At 46.2% G+C, this 23,949-nt stretch overlaps 1 protein-coding gene across 9 annotated transcripts in view; it reads left to right on the forward strand.

The window, feature by feature from the left end:
* The window catches only part of NPAS2 (neuronal PAS domain protein 2), a 154,238-nt gene that overhangs the window by 75,768 nt on the left and 54,521 nt on the right, over window positions 1–23,949 (forward strand). For 4 of the 9 annotated variants that reach the window (XM_079111005.1, XM_079111008.1, XM_079111007.1 and 1 more), the window contains exons 3-4: window positions 17,130–17,284; window positions 22,510–22,601. In XM_079111005.1, coding sequence (XP_078967131.1) covers window positions 17,130–17,284; window positions 22,510–22,601 — 247 coding nt within the window. The other 5 variants (XM_079111009.1, XM_079111012.1, XM_079111011.1 and 2 more) reach the window with 2 other exon arrangements.

Consider the following 23,949-nt stretch of genomic DNA (forward strand, 5'->3'; position numbering starts at 1 on the left):
CATTATCCTGTCCTGAAAGAGCTTTCAGGCAAGTTAGGGAGGACTCTATGAAACCTAGAATAAAGGAGGAAAAATATATTCTGCAGAGCCCTTGCTAGAGAAAGTCAGGATGTTTGTCGAAATGTGTGAACTGATGCCAGGCACCGTGGTGCATGCTGGTAGTCCCAGCGGTTCGGGGAGGCTGAGGCAGGAGGATTGAAAGTTCAAGGCCAGCCTCAGCAACTTAGCAAGGCCCTAAGCAACTTAGCAAGACCCTGTCTCTAAATAAAAAATTAAAAGAGCCGAGGATGTGACTCAGTGGTTAAGTGGTTTCCCTGGGTTCAATCCCAGCCACCCGCCACCAAAATGGGCTGGCTTTTCAGCCAACTGCTCTTTCAGGGAAAGTAACATGGTTCAGATGAGAGACTGCTCTCATTTCATTTCTGTCTTTTCTTAGGATATAAGTTCTGTAGGGCTGAAAGGAAAGGACTGTCCATGAAAGCTGCAGACAACGGGCAGGCTTTGGGGTCTGTGCACTCTTGGCAAGGGCCTCCCCTGCAAGCCCAGGCCTTGTGCTGTGTACATTGCTGATCCCAGCTGGGCTATGCTGCATTGTGCTCATTTTGCTGGAATTTTCTTTCCTAGGATTACGATTGAGTTTTGTGTGCATTTTCATAAGCTCCTGCATGGCGGGGGGAAATGGCAGCCCCAATTTTGTGAGGCTTCCTTCTTGTTTGTTTTCATGGTGATTAAGGCCGCAACAGGCATCCCAAGAACAGAGAAGGTAACAGGACACGCGATTTATTTATATTACCCTGCGATTTCCAGATGAGTGATTCTGTTCTCAAAACAAAGGGATAAGTAGAACTGCGCTCGGTGGCAGCATGCTAATTCTCCCTGCTGCCCAGTAAACAGCAGCGTGGAGGAAGGGGCTCCCTCTGCCGGGCTTGGGACTTTTACCCTGTTGGGGTCCATTGGTGGCTAAGAACTGTCCTCAGAGGAGAAATGTATGTCTTAGAAACTTGCCAGGCTCTTAGCTCAGCAAGAATGGGAGCTGGTCTGGGGGCATCTGAGGCAGAGGGACAATTACTAAAATCCTGCTCAATCATTTCTATAAATTGCTAATGGATGAAGGAAGGTCAGAAGACCGCCATCTTGGAAAGGCTGCCTTTCTTTAGAAAAGGCGGAACGTTCCTGTTAGGGTTTTGGTGATGAGTTTCTAAGGATCGCACTCCCGTTAAACGCTGCCAGTGTAACCATTAACTAAGAATCACTATGAAATTAGGCCAGCTCCCCATTGGGACCCAGACATTTTCTGATAACGGTGGTTAAGAGTAAAGAAGTTCCCATTACATCTCAGAAGAAAAGAACAGCCTCAGCCGCTTTTAGTCACCCCAAAACAGATGCCAAGTCTCTGCAGGGGAAACATAATGCTCCCCCAGTTCTCCTTGAGACGAGGGTGGCCCCGACCTGACCCATCCTGCCCTCCGTGTGCAGACTTTTCTCCCAAACACCCAGCTGAAACTTGAACCCAACTCTGTAGGGCTTTGAATTCGGTGGTGCCCCCAAACCCCGCTGCCTCCTGTGGAATACTGTCTGAGTTACAGAAATGAAGTGTGTGTGTTGTCCCTGGGGCCCTGGCTGGGCATGGGAGGGATCTGCACTGACCTTCAGTGGATCTTATGTAAGTTTGGAGTTGCCCAAAACGTATTCTGGGGAATGCCAACCCCAGGGAATACCCCTTCCCTTTTGGAGACTTTCAGGGCTCCTCAGCACAGTAAAGACACTAAGAAGTGAGCGTGTAAATGAAAATCCATTTGATCTTATGCAACCTTGCCAATAAGAATTATCTGGGGGAAAAAAATAGCAACAATACAGCTGCCTTCTCTGACCACGGTCCTGTCCCTTCCTGCATGTACTTCTTCCTGCTTCTCCACTGAAGGCCCTTGACCCACGTTACAGTGTGTGATAGATACAGTGACTTCATTCCGAGCATTTTTGTATATTTTCTGTATAAAAGAAATACCAATGCAGCATTTGAAGATTAATGCAATGCTTAAAGAAGCAAACAAAGATCATGCTACCGGGTGGTCCCTATTTATACGTGGCATAATTAGCATATTTTTTCCCCTACATTTTCATCCATCTTATAAACTCTTTGGTAATGTGGGTAAATTGAATCTACTTGATTCTTCAGGAAAGCTCACCTTTCACCTTTCATCTAGAGGATGCTTCAGATTTGTCTCTGAGCACTGTATACCACATTTGCCTCTGCAGATGACGGAGACCACCTACTTGGTGTCTTTCAGTGCCACAAAAAATATAAAAGTCCCTCTACAACCACTCCCTGCATCTCAGACACTGCAAAAGAAGGATCAGACTTCGTTCTGAGAAGCCTCCTCCAAAAGTTCAGTTTGCTTAGTTTTTAAAGCCTAGATTTGGGAGGCCTAGCCCCGCCTTCTAGACAATTCCTCATCCTGTAACATGGAACTAGTCACCCCAGGTAAGAAATGCCAGAATTCCCAATCTAGAAGGAACCTCGGGTGTTGGCGCATCTTTATTTTAGGCATGAACTATTTGGGGTCCCTGTTACTGTGTAATACGCCATCCCATTCCGAGGGATTAAAGCAACTGCCTGTTCCTGAGAGGCACAGAACCAGGCTCCCAAGAGTTCTTTCAGCTGAGGAAACTACAACTTGCCTAGAAGGCTGGTCAGAGTCGCTTCCTGGTGGTATTTTTTAAGAGTTAGTTCGAACCAGGGTGACTTGCTAATGCCAAGGGGGAAAAAGCCAAGTTCATCTGTCATCTGTCCTGTTCTGCCAGAGCCACCCAGAAATAGGCTTCCCAGTGGTCTCCCATGACTTCTGACCAGCGGACCCCAAAGGCTTTCCTGGAAAGGGGCCTTCTTTACAGCCCTGCACCAGACCTGCAGAGGCCGTGCCCCCACCTTGAGAGTCCTGGGGGTCTTTTACAAACCCACTAAAAACTATATGAAAGGCTCCGCGGGGCTCTGGATTTGGCCAAGAGGGAGTCCACCAGTTCCTCCTGTCCATCACACGAAGGTGGTTATAAGCCTGGGCGGAAGGTTTAAGGTTCCCAAAGAATAAACAGTAGGAGGCAGACTGAGGAAGTACCAGAATCTGAGGCCCCATCAAACCAGCAGTGAGTTCCTCAGCTTCCCCTCCAGAATCACCTAGACTAGATTCCCTGAAGGCCCGGGCCCGGAAATGGGTGTCAGCGTGGACAGAGAGGGCCAGGAGAGTCCTCTGGGACTGTCCTGTGGAGTGGAAACAGCGTCTCCTGATGTCAGAGTGACTCGAAATCCGTCTTTTCTTTCTTTCTTTTTTCTTTTTTTTTTTTTCCCTTTTCTTTTTTTTTTGGCCTTTTCTGCATTTCTTCACACCTGGTAGGCAATCCTCTGGCTGTGGCAGCATTGGGGAGTCTCACGGAACCTCAAGTACTGAAGGAGGGGAACCTGTCTCTCTAACCAAGGAAGCTATAGCTCCAACAGAGTGGAATGGAGCCCTGTGGCTTTTCTTCCTCTCTTTTCCTGTTTTTTCCTTTGGCCCCACATAAAGGTGTAAAAGTAAGAAGTGGGCGGTGAAGCAGAATAAATAGAAAGCCAAGTATCTGGCTCGGGAGCTCCGAGAATCAGAAGCACTGGGCAGGTCTTACAGGAGAGCCAACTCCATGAGGGTATTTCCTGGGCTCCTCTCCTGTAAGACCTGCCCAGTGCTTCTGCATACACGTGGATCTGACCTTGAGCAGCATGCCACGGACTTTCGAATCTGAACTTCAGGATGGACCATGACCCAGAGTCCAAGACTGGCCACGTGGGGCGGGTCCAAATAGGACCAGGGATCTCTCACCAAAAACCATGGATGCTTTCTGTGAGTAGTAGCTATTTTTAAAACGTTGCAAGAAAAGAACTGATAACCCAGAATTCTATATCCAGAAAAATATCCTTCAGGAATAAAGGCAAAATAAAAATATTCTCAAATAAACTGCTCGTCAAGAGACCTGCTCTGGGAGAATTGCTACAGATTTTCCAACAGAAGGGAAATGATACCAGATGAATCTTTGGAATGTGAATAATAAAGGAAGAGTAACAGAAATAATAAATATCTGGCAAGATATATTTTAAAAATAGCATAATCTGATATGCATTGTGTGTGTGTATATATATATATATATATATATATATATATATATATATATATATAGCATATAAGGTAAATAGAGTGTCAAAGGTGAGGAGAGGAACTACATAGAATAAAATTTCCATATTCAACTTGAAGTGTTAAAATAGTCAAAGTGGGCTGGGTGCCGAGGCGCACACCTGTAATCCCAGTGACTCAGGGGGCCGAGGCAGGAGGATCCTGAGTTCAAAGCCAGCCTCAGCAACTTAGGGAGGCCCTAAGCAACTCAGTGAAACCCTATCTCTGATTAAAATATAAAGAAGGGCTAGGGATATGGCTCAGTGGTCGAGTGCCCCTGAGTTCAATCCCTAGTATGAAAAAATATATATATAGTCTAAGGGGCTCTGAAAAGACATACTTTATAAAATTGGGGAGTTATTACTAAAAACTGTACATAGAAATATATGGCAAATTAGATAAATTAAAGTTAAAAACTAAGTTTACATAACCAAAAGAAGGCAGGAAAAGGGAATTAGTAATGAAAAACTAAAAAAAACTAGCACAGAGAGTGAACCAATAGAAAACTGATTGTAGAATAGTGGTCTTAAATCCAAACATATATATAATTACATTAAAAATGAATTTTCTAAGTATGCCAACTAAAAGACAGCATTGGTCAAAGTGGGGTTTTTTAAAAAATAACCTAAACGTATGCTGCTCTGAGACATTCACCTCAACTCTGATGATATCGGTAGGTTAAAAGTAAAACTACGAAAAATGATATGCCACACAAACGCCAATTAAAAGAAAGTGGAATGGCTGTGTTACCATCAAATGAAGTAGACTTCAGAGCAGAGAAAATTACCAGGAATGAAGAATGACAGTATGTAGTGATAAAAGATCAGTTTATCTGCAAATCAATACTACTCTAAGATTCCCTCTCACTCCAGTCGGAACGGCAATTATCAAGATAAATGCTGGCGAGGATGTGGGGGAATAGGTACTCATACGCTGCTAGTGGAAATGCAAAATGGTGCGACCATTATAGAAGGCAGTGTGGAGATTCCTCAGAAAACTTGGAATGGAACCACCATTTGACCCAGCTATCCCACTCCTCAGCATATACCCAAAGGACTTAAAATCAGCATACTACAGTGATCCACATCAATATTTATAGCAGCTCCATTCACCATAGCTAAACTGTGGAATCAACCTAGATGCCCTTCAACAGATGAATGGATAAAGAAAATGTGGTGTATATATACACAATGGAATATTACTCAGCCTTAAAGAAGAATGAAATTACAGCATTTGCTGGTAAATGGATGGAGCTGAAGAATATCATGCTAAGCAAAATAAGTCAATCCCAAAAAAACCAAAAGTCCAATGTTTTCTCTGATATGCAGATGCTGACATAATGAGGCGGGGGTGGCTAGGGAATAGTGGAGGAACTCTGGATTGGGCAGAGGGGAGTGAGGGGAGGGGAGAAGGTGTGGGGTGGGAAGGAAGGTAGAATGAGTGGGACATTATTACCCTATGTACGTGTACGACTGCATGACTGGCGTGATTCTGCATCACATACAGCCAGGGAATGAGAAATTGTGCTCCATTTGTGTACAATGTGTCAAAATGCATTCTGCCAGCATGTGTAACTAATTAGATCAAATTTTTAAAAAGATCAATTTATCAAGAACAGGTGATAATTCTCAATGTGCACTCACCTAAAAATGACTTCAAAACACGTGATGCCCAATGTGGAGGATTAAGGTGCATCTTTAATATGCCTCTGTTGCTAACAGAACTCGTAGACCAAATTCCAGCAAGGCTACAGAGGAACTAGAAAATACTATTCACCGACAGAATCTGATTGACATTTGTAGATCACTCTGCCCAACACTACCAGCATACATGGATTTTCAAATGCCTGTTGAACATTTACCAAGATAGACCAAACGTAAACGTACAGACATCTCAATGAACCAAAATTAAATTAGAAACAGAGAGACATCTCCAAAGCCTGTAAATGGAACAACAAATTTCTAAGTAATCCACAGATCAAAGAGAAAGTCTTGATATTGGAAAATATTTTAACTGAGTGAAAATGAAAAAAGAACATTTTGAAATTTGTGAGTTGCAGCTAACGTAATGATTAGAGGGAAATCTACGGCATTAAATGCTCATATTAGAAAAGAGGAAAAATCACAAATCAACAACCCAACTTCCACCTTAAGAAAGTAGAAAGAGTGGGCTGGGGAGATAGCTCAGTTGGTAGAGTGCTTGCCTTGCAAGCACAAGGCCCTGGGTTCAATCCCCAGCACCAAAAAAAAAAAAAAAAAGGAGCAAAATAAAATAAACTCACAGCAAGAATCATAGATGTAAGAGCAGAAATCAATATGAGTGAAAACAGGAAAACAATAGAGAAAAATCAATGAAATAAAAAGGCAGTTCTTTGCAAATATCAATAAAATTGATTAGCCTATTTAGAGACAGACCAAAAAAAAAAACAAACAAACAAACAAATTGCCAATAACAAGAATAAAAGAGGGGACATCGCTATACAACTCTGATATTAAAGGGACTATAAGGGAATACTGTTACCAACTGTGTCCACAGACAGCCAACAGCTTAGATGAGATGGAGCAATTATTTGAAAACCATAAACTATCAAACTCACACAAGGTAAAACAGATAACCTAAGGAGTCCTACAACTAATAAAATTAATCTTTAGTTAAAAATATGAACAAGAAATCTCCAGATCAGTTCATTGGTGAATTCTGTCAAATATTAAAAGAAGAAAGTCAGAGGAGGATGTAGTTTCCAATTTGTCCTACGAGATCACCATCACCCAAAGATAGTCTGAGAAAAGAAAACACAGACCAACATCCTTGTGAACACAGCTGCAAAATTCCTCAAGAAAACAGTAGTGAATCATACCCACTATCAAGTGGAATTCCTCTGGTGAGGGCCAGGCTGTTTGATACACGAAAACCAAGCAGTGATATCTGCCTACCATGTTAGCTGGCCACAGAAGAAAAGCCACATGTTCATACCAATTGATACAGGCAAAGGATTCGACAAAATTGAACATCATGTCCTGAGATAGAAATCAAAGACATAGCTGGGCTCAGTCACTCAGGCCGGTAATTCCAGTGACTCAGGAGGCTGAGGCAGGAGGATTGCAAGTTCAAAGCCAGCCTCAGCAACTTAGCCAGACCCTAAGCAACTCAGCAAGACCCTGTCTCTAAATAAAAAATAAAATGGGTTGGGGATGTGGCTCTGTGGTCAAGTGCCCCTGAGTTCAATCCCTGGTACTCCCCCCCAAAAAACAAACAAACAAAAATCAATACTTAACTCAAGATGGACCATAAATCTAAATGTAAAATGTATAGAACTTGTAGAAGAAAACAATCTCTACGGCCTGAGGTTAGCCAAGGAATACTGGGATCTGACACCAAAAACACGACTCATAATGGAAAAAAAACAAACAAACAAACAAACTCAACTTGGCCTGATCAAAATTAAAAACTTATTCTGTGAAAGACATTATCAAGAGATCAGAGAGGCAAGGTGTGGTCTGGGAGAAAATGTTGACCAATCACATATTGACAAAAGACATGTATTCAGAATATATAAAGAACTCTTGAAGCTCAGCTGTAAGAAAACAAGCAACCTCATGTTAAAAGGAGCCAAAGATAAGAGTGGATATTGCTCCAAAGAGAACATCCAGATGGCAGACAAGTCCATGAGAAGGCAGCGCAGAAAGACAACTGGAAAACCCAGGAAGGTACCACCGTGTGGTGCTCATCAGATTAGCCGAACATTAAATGCAGACGATACCAAATCCCCTTGGGCATGTGCACCCACTGGGTCATTCTTACATTGCTGTCAAATGTCATGGCCGCTCTAGAAAACAGCTTGGCAGTTTCTTTAGAGTTACACAGTTTCCATTTGACCTGTCTTTCCTCCTCTTGGATTATTAACTTCAGAAAACTGAAAATATGGTCACTTGAAAACTTGCCCATAAATGTTTATAGCAGGTACATTATTCCTAGTGACCTAAGCAACCTGAACATGCTTCAGTGGGTAAATGGAAAAACTGGTTGTAAATTCATGTCTTAGAAAATGAGTTGGTGCCCGCACAGCAGTAATCCCAGTGAATAGGGAGGCTGAGGCAGAAGGATGGCAAGTTCAAACCCAGCGTCAGCATCTTAGTGAGCTTAGTGAGGTCCTAAGCTACTTAGGGTTCAATCCCTGGTACCAAAAAAAAAAAAAAAAAAAAAAAAAAAAATTGGGAAACTACTTGGCAATAGGAAGACACACACAGGAGACACAATGACTCGGTTGAATTTCAAGAGCATCATGCTAGGCCAGGTAGAAGAAGCCAAGGTCCAACAGTTGCATGCCGCATGATGGTATTTACCTGACATTCTTGAAAAGAATACAGATGTGCCTCGATTTATGATAGATTACTTTTCATTCAAACCTGGGCAGGTTGAAAATATCGTATGCACGCAGAACTCCTCAGCAAACGAACATCCGGGTTCAGCCACGGTATGCTGTGGAGTGTGGGTTGATTCCCTCGTAATCACAGGGCTGCCTGGGAGCTGCAGCCTGCTGCCACCACCCAGCAGCAAGACAGAGCTTCCTGCCACATATCACTAGCCAGGAAAAAATCAAAATCCAAAACTCAGGGTACAGTTTCCACTGAGATCTATATTGCTTTCACACCATCTTATGAAAAATCGTAAATCAGGTCATCAGTGTTGGGACCCACCTGTACAGTGATGGAGAACGGAGCAGAGCTTGACGGGGGTGTGAGGGATAGAGAGAATGAGGGCGTTTGGGAGGGAACCATTCTGTCTTGATTATGATGGTGGCTTTGTGAATTTAGGCGCGTGCTGAAGTATACAGAACTGTGCCCAAAAGAAAATGTCAAGTTTCCGGGGTGTTCATTTTAAGAACAAAATATGTATAGGTCTATGTCATTGGCATTATCTTTCCTAGACAAATGAGATTGGAGGGAGACTCCTCTGTCTAGGACTGCCCCCGATCCCGGGAGTTAGTGCTGACGCTGGCACAGAGCACTGTCATGTTCTTGGACAGAGGACCCTCATCGGTCCTTCCTGCCTCTGCTCACTTCCTCTGAGCCGGCTCCTCTTCCCTTTCTACTGGTGTTCTGGCCGGTTTTCCTCCTTCAGTTATCCAACAACGCCCTGAGCAGACTCATCCGAGGGCCCCAACTGACTGCTAGGTCTCATTTAAGGCTCTGGTACAGTGACTTCCATGTTAAAGCCATGGTCCCCAAGGTGGTACTGGATGCTTTAAGGGGTGGGACCTGGTGGGGATCTTCATCACTGGGGCTGTGCCCTTGAAGGGAATTCTGGGGCCCCAGCCCCTTCCTCTTTCTCTTTTGCTTCCTGGCTAAGACAAGTGGTCTTGTTCCATCTCACGCTCTCACCGTGATGTGCTGCCTCACCCCAGGTCCAAAGCCTTGATCGTGGACGGGAACCTCCAAAACCGCGAGCCACAGTGAACCTTTTTTCTTCATAATCTTATGATCTCAGGTATTTTGTTAAGGGGTAGAATGCTGACTAACCCAGGCTCTGTGGCCCACCTCCCTTTTCTTGCCCACCCTCCTCTGACTTGGCTTTCTCACATCTCCATATCCTGTCAAACACGAGCACCCAGATTTTCCATGGGCTGTCCTCTCCACCACCTGCCCATGTACCCCTGGAGGCTGCCAGCCCCTCCCTGAAGACTTCTTTTTCTACTCCCAGGGCTTCTCCCCGCCCTTCGGAACTACCTTGGCCATTTGTTCGAACTCCTCACCTAATGTGAATCGCATGGCACCTTGGATAAGAGCTACAGATATGTGACTGCGATCTCTTCCTTCCTCTAGACGCCGCGCTTGTCTTAGCTGGCCATCTGTACCTACTTGTTCATTCCTCCTGCAGACTGATGGAGTGCCTTCTGCACAGAAAGCGCTCTTCACAGAGCACAGAACAAAGGGTATTCCTTCCTCTTTCTAAATGTCAGGAATATAAGATGGCACTGTAGGGGGATATCTTCGTCCATTTTGCTATAATAAAATGCCTGAGGCTAGGTACTTTAAAAATAAAAGACTTTGGGCTGGGGTTGTAGCTCAGAGGTAGAGCGCTTGCCTGGCATGTGTGAGGCACTGGGTTGGATCCTCAGCACAGCATATAAATAAATAAGAATAAAGTCCATTGACAACTTAAAAAAAAATTAAAATAAAAAATAAAAAAACTAAAAGACTTTCACTGAGCTGGCAATTCTGGAGGTCCAAGAGTGTGGCACTAGTGTCAGGCTCTGATGATGGCTTCCTGGAGGGTGGCATCACATATTAGCAGTGTGAGCCGGCCTGAGAGGTCACATGATCAGAGAGGGATCAAGGGAGTGGGCTGGGAGAGCCAAACTTGCTTTATACAACCTCATCTGATGGTAACTCATCCAGACCCTTGCCAGGCTTTAATCCCTTCCGGGTTCTCCCCCCAACCAGGGACCTACCCATCAGCCTCTAGGCCCCGCCTCTTAAAAGTCCAACCACCCTTGATACCATTACATTGGGGACCCGGCTTCCAGCCACTAGGGAATAAATGACATTCAAACCATAGTGCAGAGTGGGGGGTATTAGTCAAAAGATACGGAGTTAGGGTTGGTGAGAGGAATCAGTCTCTGAGACCTAGTGCACAGCACAGGGACTATGTTAATAATAATAGCATATTGTTTATTTCAAGATTGCTTAGAGAGCAAATTTCAAATGTGAGCTGCAAAAAATGGCAAGTAAAGGGGTGGATATGTTAATTGGATTTATCTGAATACATTGTACACGTGTCAAAACCTGTCCTTGTACCCCATAAATAGATTTAATTATTGTTTGTCCATAAAAAATAATGAAATAATTTTTCAAAAGCCCCTGTATGCAGGTGTGGGCTGGAAGGTGACCAGACGCCCGCTTCCTTGGGTCTGTCTTTACTGAACTTAGTAAAGGCCTTTTGACCTCTACCCTGTGAGTGGCTTTCTGCCTCCGTCCCCCACTCTGTGCGTCCAGTTGGCTAGGTTGTTCAGTGGTGACAAACAACCCCCAGATCTCAGCAGACCCTACTGTTCGTCACAGGGTTGCTGGGGTCCGTGCTTTTAAATGTCCTCATGCTGAGAGAAGCTTCCTCTCTCTGGCTGCCGAGGTCGGAGACGAGTGTGGCAGGGTCCACGCCCACTCCTCGCGCCTTCCCGGGAACTGACACCGGCCACTTGTGCCCACGATTCCTGGTGTGAGAGCCTTATATCCACACATGACTTCCAGAGACAGGGAAGAGCAATCCTGCTGCGTCCAGGAGAAAGGACAGAAATGGTCTCTGAGCAGAGTACTGACACCACGATGAGCACCACCCTGGAAAGGCCACGGTCCCCGTGGTCTCCCACGGGCAGCATCGTTCCCCAGTGGGGAGCACCGACACTCTTTAGTCAGCTCTCTTCCCTGCTGTGACTAAAGGACCCAACCCGAACAACTGTAGAGGAGGAAATTTTATATGGAGGTTTACGGTTTCAGAGGTGTCAATCCATAGGAGGCCGGCTCCATTCCTCGGGACTTGAGGTGAGGCAGAACATCATGGCGGGGGCTGGAGAGATAGCTCAGCTGATAGAGTGCATAACAAGGCCCTGAGTTCGATCCCCAGTACCGCAAAAAAAAAAAAAAAGAACATCATGGCAGGAGGATGTGGCAGAGGGAAGCGGCCCCACGTGGTGATCAGGAAGCAGACACCACTCGCCAGACACAGATCTACACCCCAAAGCCACGCCCCAGCCCCTCCTCCACCACACCCACCACTTGTTACCAGGACACCTGAAGCCACGCCCCAGCCCCACCTCCTCCAGCCACACCCACCACTTAAGTTACCACACCCAAAGCCACACCCCAGCCCCACCTCCCATAGCCACACCCACCACTTCAGTTACCACACCCAAAGCCACGCCCCAGCCCCACCTCCCATAGCCACACCCACCACTTCAGTTACCACACCCAAAGCCACGCCCCAGCCCCACCTCCCATAGCCACACCCACCACTTCAGCTGCCACGCAGTCAGTCCCACCAGGGGTTAAGGCTCTCAACCCAGTCACTTCTCCTCTGAACCTTCCTGCATGTCTCACACGTGAGCTTTGGGGGACACTCACGGCCAACCATAACAGACACCCTCATCGTGTTCATGAGCTTGTCATTATCTGCAGGGTGTGTTTTCATTTCTATGCTCCAAATTCAAGCCTCCAGAATCCGTCTTTCTCCATTCTGTGCCCCAGAACACTGCGTGCCAGGCTCAGGTGCCACGAGGTTGGGGGGTGATAGAGAGAGGCGGGAGCTGGCACACAGGCGCTGGAGCGCCAGGTACCCAGCCCTTGGGTGCTTTGGCTTCTTTACCAGGAAATAGGAATGTGGATAGTACCTACCTTATGGGGTTGCTGTGCAGATGAAAGAAATTAATAGGGCCATGTATGGCTTAAGGAGGGAGTGGGTTCTGAGAAACGCGTCAGGAGGTGGTTTTGTTGCCACGCATGCATCACAGAGTGTGCTAACACAAGCCTAGACGGTACAGTCTCCTGTGCCCCTCAGCTGTTGGCATACACATAGACACACGCATAGATATGGTACAGCTACTGCTTCTGGGGCCACAAAGAGAAAACCACACGAGTAATCAAGCACAAGAATGCAGTGCAGTCAAGACACATAGTGAGCCAGGCACAGTGGCACACATCTGTCATCCCAGCGGCTCAGGAGGCTGAGGCAGGAGGATCCCAAGTTCAAAGCCAGCCTCAGCAACTTAGCAAGGCCCTAAGCAACTCAGTGAGACCCTGTCTGTAAATAAAATGCAAAATAGGGCTGGGGATGTGGCTCAGCGATTGAGTGCCCCTGGGTTCAATCTGTGGCACCCCCCTAAAACAGAGAGACACAGTGAACACAGGGTGTATGGGGTTGCTGCTGAGTGACAGGGCACACGGTTTTCTGGCAAATTTTTTTTTATGAGTAAGAATATACTCTACAATAATGATAAAAGGTACAGTACCGGAAATACATAAACCAGTAAATAGTCACTTACTATCATGATCTAGTGTTATGTGCTGCACGTAATCATAGGTTTGTTTACACCGGCTTCCTCACAGATGGGACTAATGTTTGTGTTATGATGTTACAATGTCACTAGGCAATAGGAATTTTTAGCCTCATTGTAACCTTCTGGGACCATTGTGTCTTCCATCCCTGGTTGACTTCGACGTTGTTATGTGACATGCGGCTGTATGTGAAGCGCCATGTAGCATCTGCTACCTATTAAGTGCCCAGAAAATGGTACCTAGGTAACCCCAGCTTCCCAAGATGTCCAGAGATGAACACCTTAGAAAGATAACCTGCAGCTTTTTGAGCCCCACATTCAAGAATCAAAGGGTGAAGACTGCGTTGTGGCTCAGTGGTAGAGGGTTTGCCTAGCACATGTGAGGTACTGGGTTTAATCCTCAGCACTAGATAAAAATAATTAATAAATCAAAGGGTGAGGTTTGTAAGCAGGTGTGTTTAGCACCCAGAAACACCCTCTCTTCACCCTGTTTTCTTTTTTCTCTCCCTCTCCTTTTCTCTCTTTCTTAAACTCAGTGATAAACCAAACAACCTAATTAAAACATGGGGTATACAAACAGACACTTCACAGAAGGGATGTATGATTGGCCATTAAGCCTGTCCAAAGATGTTCAACATCACTAGTCATCAGAAAAAGGTAAAGTCAAATCACAATCAGATCATACTTCAGGGCTCGGGGTGTGGCTCAGGGTAATAAGCTCATGGCTAACATGGGAAAGACCCTGGGTTCCAGCCCCAGCACCACAAAGCAAAGCAAACAGAAGCAATAACACTTCAGTGACTAAAATGAAAAAAAAAAAAAAAAAAAAACTGACCGACAATCCCAAGTGTTGGCAATGATCATAGCACTTGGGACAAAGGGTCTAGCCAACTTTGTAAAACAATGGGGCAGAGTGTTGTGAGTTAAACATACATTAATAGTGACTCAGCAAGTCCATACCTCTGACCTGAGTACTCAGAACAGCATCATTCTTAACACCCTGACTGCAAACAGCCCAAATGTTGCCACATGGTCATACAATGAAATTCCAGTGGGCAGAAAAGGGAATGAAATATTAATATGTGCAGCAATGTGAATCCATCTCAAGAACTTTGTGCTAAATGAAGATCAAACACTGTATACCGTATATTTGTGTTTATGTGAAATTCTAGAAAAGGCAAAGCTACGTGTCTGTGGTTGGGGAAGTAAACATTCTTCAGCTGCTTTTTAGGATGGAGGAGTTGTATATCTTGGTTTGCTGGCAGTCACACAATTTCCCCAATTCTTCAAACTGTGCAACTTAAATGGATGAATTTTATGGAACACAAATAATGCCTTTAAAGAAAAATCCCAGAGGCTAGCTGTGCAAGCGTCTTTCAACCTGTGCCCCCAGTGCCTGGGTGTGAGCAGACCTCGTTATTGGGAACAAGGTCATCCCAGGCTTGGCTGTCTCTCGCCTCAGCGCGGCAGATCCAGCTGACACTGACCGATTTCCGGTGGGCGCCACAGCCGTCCCAGGCGGAGGCTGACGGAAACGAGCTTGTGCTTCTGTCACTAATGATATGAGCCTTCATCGGATCCTCTGCCAGGCCGTGTTCGCCGTCATTACACCCATTGAAGAAGAGAACAGAGCAATAACGAGCTGAGTGTTATCAGCTCGCAAATAATTTATAATGGGCAAACTAGGACAGGAACAGAGCTTTTTTTGGCTAAGGAAGTTGCATGTCATTCTTCAAAATCTAGGCCAAAAAATTATTTATAATGCATAGACAGTCACTCAGAAAGTGAAAGGGTCCCTTTCTTCTCTATCCTATGTTTGAACACTCTGCCTTTTACCCTGAACCACAACTCAGGTACCTCAGCATCTTCCTGTTACCCGTCTGTGATGGGACAGGGCCCACAGAAAGACAGGGAGCAAGACCTTAGTAGAAATCCCTTAATCCTAAAGCCAAGAACAGACAGGAAGGAGGGAGAAGGCAGCAGAGGAGGCCCTTAGGCAAGACTAGCGGCCGTGCTCTCGAGGTGGGCTTTGAGGATTCTTGGACATGAGCAGGAAGCAGCCCAGGCCTAGACGGAATCCGTGCAGGGCGAGTTGTGAATAGTGGGTGTTGAAATCCAGCCAGGCTGCATGCTGTAGGCAGAGGAAGCAGAGGGAATGGCCGTGGTGGCGTCTGTGGACAGGACATTTGGGATGTGTCCTCCTGTCTACAGGGCTGTTTGGGGAGCCTGCTGATGAGGGATTAGCTGCCCCCACCCAGGAACCTTGACCCCAGGCCCAGGAAGGCCTGGGTCAGCAGGCATACCATGCGCAAAGGCATCTCAGTCAGCTGACTCTCTGGGACAGATTTGTTGGGGGGACACCTGGGAGGGGTGGGGCAGCTCTCCCAGCCCCAGATGGCCCCAGGACACGCCCACTGTATGGAAGGGGCTTTGGTGAGTACCTGAGGACCAAGACCAGACCCTCAAGCAGTACTGCTTCCAGCCTCCTCAGGGCAAGGCCGCCCCGCTCTGGGTCCTCCTTGTTCCGATGTCTTTTTAGAGCAGCCCCAGAGTCCTGATCCCTGTGAAGGTTAGGGTTCCTCAGAGGTGGCTCGGTGGCTCAGAGAAGGTCCCCTCCCCTCAAAACGAGCCACTTCTCTTTCTCCTCTTCTCTAGGTACACCAGAGAGCATTGTCCTGTTCTTTAAATAGATCTCATCTTTTAGTGTTCGAGGCTCACAGCAAAGGTGAATGGGAGACCTGAGCGCGCCCACGGGCCACGCCACATTCACACACCTCCTACGGGCCCAACCGCATGCACACGGCCTCCCACGTGCCCCCCCATGCACGCGACCTCCCACGTGCCCCCCCATGCATGTGGCCTCCCATGTGCCCCCCCAGCATGCATGCAGCCTCCCACATGCTCCCGCAGCATACCGCGACCTCCCCACATTCAACACCCCAGCGAAGTGGTACATTTCACAATTGATGAATGTCATTGACACCTCATAACCGCCCAAGTTGACAGAGGACACCAGGGTTTGCTCTTGGTGTGGTAGATTCTGGGGGTTCGGACAGGGGTTTAATGGCCTGTGCCCACCGTTGCAGTGTTATACAGGGGAGATTCGCTGCCCTAAAAATCCCCCACACTCTGCCTGTTCATCCCTCCCTAAAACCCATGGCAACCGCTGAGCATCTTACTGTCTCATCGTTTCGCCTTTTCCGGAATGTCATAGAGCTGGAATCCTACACTCTGTGGCTTTTTCAGACTGGCTCCTTCGACTTGGTAATGTGCACTTCAGCTTCCTCTGTCATTCTAAAAAGTGTTCTGCTGCTCGTGGCAGCTTGACAGCCACAAGCAGTGCCAGTCGTATGTCGGCCCTGGGTCTGCAAGGCTCACACATGACAGGGCCAACCCTGTCTCTCCAACAGGACACTGATACTTCAGGCCGGAGCCAGGACATATGTCCTGGGTGGCACGCTTGGGACACCTTGCCATTCCGCATGACTTGGCACCAGGATGGGTGCTCTGGGTTGGAGGGGACGTGGCTTGAGCCTGGGGAAGGGCTCTCGGTAAATGTGTCCACAGCAGCCAGCCAGGTGAGCGGCATGCCATTAGCCCTCTGCCTCTTAGCACTCTGTGAAGCCAGAGTGGCCGGGTCTGGCCACGGGCTGGTGTGGCTAAGGTTTGGTACGTGAGTCAGCGCTTACTTATTATTAACACTGTCTCTCTTTGTAGCCAAGAGTCTAGCAAAACATTTTTCTCTCCCCATTACTCAGCTCTGAAATGTGGCTCGGGAGACCTTCCCAAAGGAGTTTTGGAGGAGACGATCTGATAGACAGTCCTCCCGTTTCATCAGCCTTTATGGGGTGGAATGTTCCGGTAACCTGTGCCTTGTGTGTTTCCAGAGCCTCTCGAAACAAGTCTGAGAAGAAACGACGGGACCAGTTCAATGTTCTCATCAAAGAGCTCAGCTCCATGCTTCCTGGCAACACGCGGAAGATGGATAAGACCACCGTGCTGGAAAAGGTCATCGGGTTTTTGCAGAAACACAATGGTAAAGGTTGTGCGTCTCTCCATTTTTATCCCGCCTTGTTCCTTCCAGGAGGGGGGAATGACCTCAGCAGGCAGATCTTCCTGGGGAGGTGAGCTGTCACTCCCAGGATAGGCCACCCCACCAGGCACAGGCTTCCCTGACCAGCAAGTTAGCAGAGGACACCCCTCCCAGACTGCGTTATCAGCCAGAGGACAGATTCCAGTGCAGCCTCCTGGGTGGCCCCAGCCCCAGGGGGCCTTCACAGTGGTGCCTCTTCATCAGAAGTCCCTGGAGCAGTCAGGCAAGTCTCCCAGGTCAAGAGAGAGCGGCTTCCCCGGCAGCTGCCCCTTGCTATCTACCTCTGCTGTCACCAAACGTAACCTCTGTTTTAACTTCCCCTGCCTGAGGTCAGCTTTGCCGCTCGGGATCTTATTGACATGGGATTGTCTCAGCTTTCGGCTAGTGTGTTGTCACTGTGGAGAGCACAAAGTTACCACTCAGAGCCACATACGAGCTTGTGTGACCTTCATATCTTCCTCTCTCCCTTTTCCTCCTCTCCAAACCCTTTCACCTCGTGCTCCTGGTCACGCCTACCTGACACTCACCTTGGATAGGACCCCCCAAAAAGTCAGAGAATAGATGAGAGGACTCGGGAGCTATTCACAAGCAAGAGGAGCAAGATTCTTTTTTGTGTTAACTGTGACACCAAACATAATAAAGTCAAAAATGTCAGAACTGTTGAGGAAGTAATTACAGTCCTGTGCTTAAAGGAATGTTCCTCTCCCACTGAACCTTTTGTCAGACAAGATGATTTCATGGGAGAGGGCATTGCCGGGACATAGGAGAGTTTCGTTTTGCTTGTTATTCTTTTATGATTTCCTTGATAATTATACATACCCATTAAAAATGCGACAGTGATGATCTATCCTCTCATTGTTTTTCTGAAACTGCCCAGGAGCAAACAGAGAACATGTTAATTGCTTTTGTTAAAAGGCAGGAAAGATCAATCAAGCAGGATCAGAATGGAGTGTTCTGGCTGTCTTCGGTTGCCCTGATAATTTAATCAGAATGGTTATATTTCCTAAATAATGGTTTAGCCAAGTGAAATAACAGGTTGTTTTGATGCCAAGATATTTTGTACAAATTACTCAAACTAGGTCAGTGCCACTGAGAAGCAGGACAGCTGTTAAATAGGACAGCTGGGATCAAGTTCATCAGTGTAACGCTCATGCTGGGCTCTGTCCTCCGTGGAGTTACGGAGTGGTCAAATCTGGGCCCTGGGAGGACAGGTCGGCCGAAAAGCAGGCTCCTCACCGGGAAGGGCCTGTACAGTCTCACTTTTTTCATAAGACAATGGCCTGTTCCCGCTTTGGTGCAATCAGGATCTCACTCGTCCCTGTGATTCATTCATATTCAAAAGAAAGCAAAAAAATCCACAGCAGATTTTATGCAGAAATAGAGTTACTGGACCAAAATTTGGTTTAAAGCAAAAAACAAATGCGATCGCCTTCTGTATACTCCACATAGACTTGAACTCCACAGGCACATGCGACAGGGGGAGAAGAATGATCTTGGCATTTCTCCAGGGCTCCCTGGGAGCCATGCACTGTGCCAGGGGCTCTGCAGGAGGTCCCCTCTCTAAGCCTCACAAGAGCACTGAGTTAGTCTCATTGCACAGATGAAGCAACTGAGGCACATGAGGGTAAGTCACTCATCCACATCGAACAGCCGGTAACATGTGGACTCCAAACCCAGCGGCCTGTCTGCAGAGCCCTGTGTTTAACACCAGCCTCTAGAGCTTCTTCACCCGAGGTGGCGTACGGCGCTCTTAGGCAGATTCCTAGTATAGCTGCACTGCAGCTATTCACTGATGAGCCCGTGAGTCCACAGCTCAGCCCGTCAGAGTCTCTGGCTGCATGCTAAAGCCAACTTGTGGTTTAAGAGGACTGCTGAATTTTCAGAAGTTTTGCAAACCAGTGGACATCAAGTTGGTAACTTAAAGTTGGCCTTGGTAGGAATATTTACACAGAAACGGGCAGACCTTCCGATCCAGCGTTACGGTTGAGGGTGGGAAGCCATTCCCCAGCAGACTGCTGGGGAAGACCCCGGGCATCAGTACCTTCAAAGCATCCCATGTCATTCTAGTGCGCAGCCAGCATGGGAAGTGTGGATTCAGACAAGCTTTCTGCCTTCTGGTGAAAGGGAGACCACAGGGCGAGAGGGAAAGACGACAGGTAGTTGCTGTCAGTATTTCAAGTAGCCCTTCTTTCTTTTTCCTCAGCTTGGGAGATACACCTTGATCCTGGAATGCACATTTATTCTCTTTGAAGTGATCCGAATTGAAATGAGAATCTAACCATGCTTCTTTGTTTAGAGATTTTGTGTCAATGGCATCTCTCATAAGAGAAAACCCTGAATTACGTAATGAACAGGGACTAGTGCAAATCCTGTCCCCCTCCATCTGAATGCTAGTTCTGCGGGGCCAGGCTGGCCCACACCTCCTCCTCTTCCTGTGTGAGTCCCAGGCTGAGCTAATGTGATTTTGTCCCGACCCCCATTCCTCCTGTGTGCCTCAACTCTCTAGAGTCCCTGCCTTCATGGATGGCGCGGGCTGGGGTGGTCGAAGGGGCTGCAGAACCAGCAGAATGTCCCTTGGACAGAGTGATACTGACCCACCCCAGCAGTTGGGTCACTGCCCCATTTCCCAGGCTTTTTCTTTGACCACACAGAGCGCAGAGAGGTCCTGTTCCTTATTCTGGTTTCCAGCCAACCACTAGGAGGAGAGCATTCCCTCACTGCAAGTTAGACCAGAGTGAATCTGGGGAGCTGGCTGTTCATCACAGTGTCTTCCTACAAAAATGCCCGCAGTGGGTTTCGCTCCCCTTTCTGTTTTGAAACACTGATCATGCCTCTTTGCTAATCCTGCCCACCACCTGCAGCTTATGATATTGGTCTTAATATTAAGTGCCATTGAGACATGATTATAACCCTGAGTTTTATTTCCCAGTAAAATATTTTTTACTTGCTTTGAGGCATCTTACCTAATTTATGTGTTTTTCATATGCTATGAACCGAGCCTTAACTCTCAAGGACTATAATCAAATCATTGAGATACAAAGTGAATGAAATGGCTACTTCCAGTATTATTACGCTGGTGCCGAGAAAAATATCCAGTCTTATGGAATGAGCTGAAGAGGGCTTATGTCAAAGCCAAGGGTCATTTATTTTCCTTCACCATTAAATTGAATGAACCTCTGTTTATTTGAATCAGGGCTTCCAGAAAGACTCTTCTCCATTCCATCTACACTTTGATCCCAGTGGTTAGAAGAATTTTTCAGATGAGTGTATGTCTTGGGGAGAAGGAAGTGGGCATGTTGGAATGCCACTCATAAGTGTTCAAATACAGTGTTCATTCATGCTAAGACCTAGGAGGTTCAGCTTCTCTCCCTTACCTTGGCTGACACTCTAGGACAAACCCCGGCCAAGATTTCTGTGTAGCGCCCTGTCTCTGCTTCCCAGAATGCATTTCACCTCATTCATCATGGCACCCAGCACCATGAGGCGCCAGGCACACCCACCTTCCCAAGCCAGCCCTCCTCAGTGCTGTCGATTGGCTGACTGCCAACGTGGTGTCCTCTCCTGGGTTCCCTCCTGTGTTCAATGCCAAAGGCTCTTAGCAGCCCTCTTGTTCTTTAAAATTGCAAAAGACAAAAATAAATAAATAAACACCTTGATTTTTCCTAACCACAGCAACAACTTGCCATCACCCAGGAAGAAAACCTCCCAGTGGAGCCTGATAATTCAGGGAACATGGAGTGAGAGACCAACAAGTGAAGATTTAGAAAGTTTACGGTCTCATGTGTAACTCAGCCCTTCATGTGCTCCTTGCTCACGAGTAACTGCTGGATTTCATTCAGGGTCATTCATACAGATGCAGAATTTATTCCCCACTCTCCAAGAAAGAGAGATTGCCAGAAACACAGAGGCAGTGGCTGGGGACTTAGCTCAGTAGCAGAGCATGTGTTTAGCATGTGCAAGGCCCTGGTTCAATCCCAAGCACTGGAAAAGAAAAGAAGTGCAAAGGAGAGAAGCTTGAAATTTGTCCTAGAATAAAGTGGAGAGATTATCTGCCTGAATGAGTCACATTGTCTAGGAAGTGGTTCAACAGGTTTGTTTTATTCTCTGAGGTATGAGATAAGTCATACGTTCTTATACTTTTCTTAACGCAAGAAAATAATCTCTAAAAAGACTTCATGGCACATAAAGGGGAATCAAATGTTGATTCAAGATGTTGAATAAGGGAAGGTAAAGCAAACATATGATATCACACTTTATTACGGCTATCAGAGACCATTTAGTAATAAAACAAACCATGTTTTTCAAAAATACAAAAAAAAAAAAAAAGCTAAAATATTTAAGGAGTTCTGTGTAGGTCAATGATTGTGGGTTGATAAATGTGAATAACGTCTTTAGTGCCAGATAGTTACATGAGACGGATAAAATATAGATTAAGACAAAAAGACTTTAAGAAGAATAATTTCAGGCCTTTAAAACAACTAAGTAATGTACCTTTGTGAAGCACAGTGTAGTTCAGCAATAGCAATGCTGAAAAATCTCTCATAGTCTATGTAACACAGGGGGTTATTTACTATAAGCCTAAGATGTTTCCAGAAATTCATGGGGGTTATTTGTTGTTGTTTTTGTTAATTTTTTTTTGGATGTTTTGTTTTGTTTGTGATACTGGGGAGCCAACCCAGGTTTTCACACATACTCTACCACTGAGCTGTGCTTCCAACTCCTGAAATTTTAAAAATCCCAGCTCTCTGAACTAACTGCTTTGCCTTGACAACAAAAAAAGCAGCTTAAGAAGGTGTACCACCATCCCAGTCGCCTTGCATCCAAGATGGTGACTAGCTAATTCTAGTTCTCAATGGTGACACTTGGTCACATACGGAAATCCAAAGGCATTGTGCCCTCCTCAAGTGGCAGACTGCACCCATGCCAAGTGAGGGCTACTCTTCCCTGCAGCCCCCCGGGAGAGGTAGGAGAATGTCAAAGCGTTTCTAGGCCCGTTACATCTAAGTTCCCAGTTCTCGGAAATCATATTTCCTTATATGTACTTTTTAAATTAAATTATAAAGAAATTTATACAAAATGACATAGAAATAACATGTGTTTCATTTGTGAATTCCAATTTCTGGGTGCTGATGAACATAAAAGCTTATTTGTGTGTGTATGTGTGTGTTTTTTAGAAGTCTCAGCACAAACGGAAATCTGTGACATTCAGCAAGACTGGAAGCCTTCATTCCTCAGTAATGAAGAATTCACTCAGCTGATGTTGGAGGTGAAATGCACTTTCAAATTAGCTTAATCGGTGGCAAATTAAACTGTAGTTACTTGTTCCTGACAAGACCCTCTAACCCAAGGAGACAGCTGTTCTTGACCCTGGAGAGAGGTCTTGAAATAGACCCTGTTCTGAGGCTCAGCCTGTTAGGGTCTATGTTTTGGCTACTGAGTTGGGCAAAATAAGCAAGAATTCCCCAGATGAATGTGACTGTGTTCTATCTCACCATGCCTGTGGGTGGGTCCCCTCACCAGTGCAGGAAGGCGAGGGGTGGGTCGGAGGTAGGGAGGGAAGGGAAGGAGAGAGGGAAGACCACCTCGTCTGGCATCTACCATTGGACTCCGAGAATGCAATGATTTTGTTTTCCCTTAGTAGAAACTTGGCAAATGAAAGTCTTTTTTTAATGTTATGCTTTTAACTTGAGTCCTGCCCCATCCGCATGGCACGTGGATGTCAACCCCAGTGACCCCGCGCCCTCCACCCAGCCCATGCCCTTGCTGTGCTAAGATGCCCACGTTCCTTCCTCTGGATCTGGCGTGCCGGGTTCACCTGCAGGGCTGTTTGTGAGAACCTGGCGAGTCGAGTGTCCTTCTGCAACACTGTGTGTTTACATTTGGGTGAAAGTTCGTAGCACTGATGAGATCGGACGCGTCGAAGCACCTGGCATCCGGCTGTGACTCCCAACCTGGGGAGGGAGAAGACTGGGACACATGAACATGGCCATGAAGGCAGAGAAACCCTCAGACGTGGTAGATGCAGGCCCTTGACCCAGGAGAATTAGGACAGGCAAGTTCAGCGAGAGGAAGCTCATTCCTGGGCACGTGCCAGCGTGTGGTTCCTGGCAGGGTTTTCGGAGAGTGGCTTCTTGGGATAAATCTTTCTTTATCTCATCTGTGTGCCTAGATAAGACTGATGTAAACTTGAATTTACATAGATTAGCTATGCAGAAAACAGAAAGTACTGGAATAAGAAAATGCCAGAATAAAGATGTCCAAATATTATGAAATATAAAAGCATTAATGAACATTTGCATAAAATGAAAGATACTTAACTCTACATGGGATCTATATTTAAAGAAAATACAGAACTTTCTACAGAAGCAATGCATTTTAAGTATGTTAAATTTAAAGCAACGTGTGAAATATAATGCTGAATTAATGTATCATTATGCTACTTTGCATACATCGATTTATCTTTTAATTCTTATGGAGAAGTAGTTAAAACATATAACCCTCTGGCATTAGCCACTTTTTAAGAGTCTGTAGCACAAATGTTTTGCTTTTCCAGGGAGTTTCAAGGTATCGAAAGAGTTTGAGAAAGCAAGGTTTGTATTAAGTTAAAAATGAAT

The sequence above is a fragment of the Sciurus vulgaris genome (assembly GCF_902686455.1).
Source record: "Sciurus vulgaris genome assembly, chromosome: 14".
NCBI lineage: Eukaryota > Metazoa > Chordata > Mammalia > Rodentia > Sciuridae > Sciurus > Sciurus vulgaris.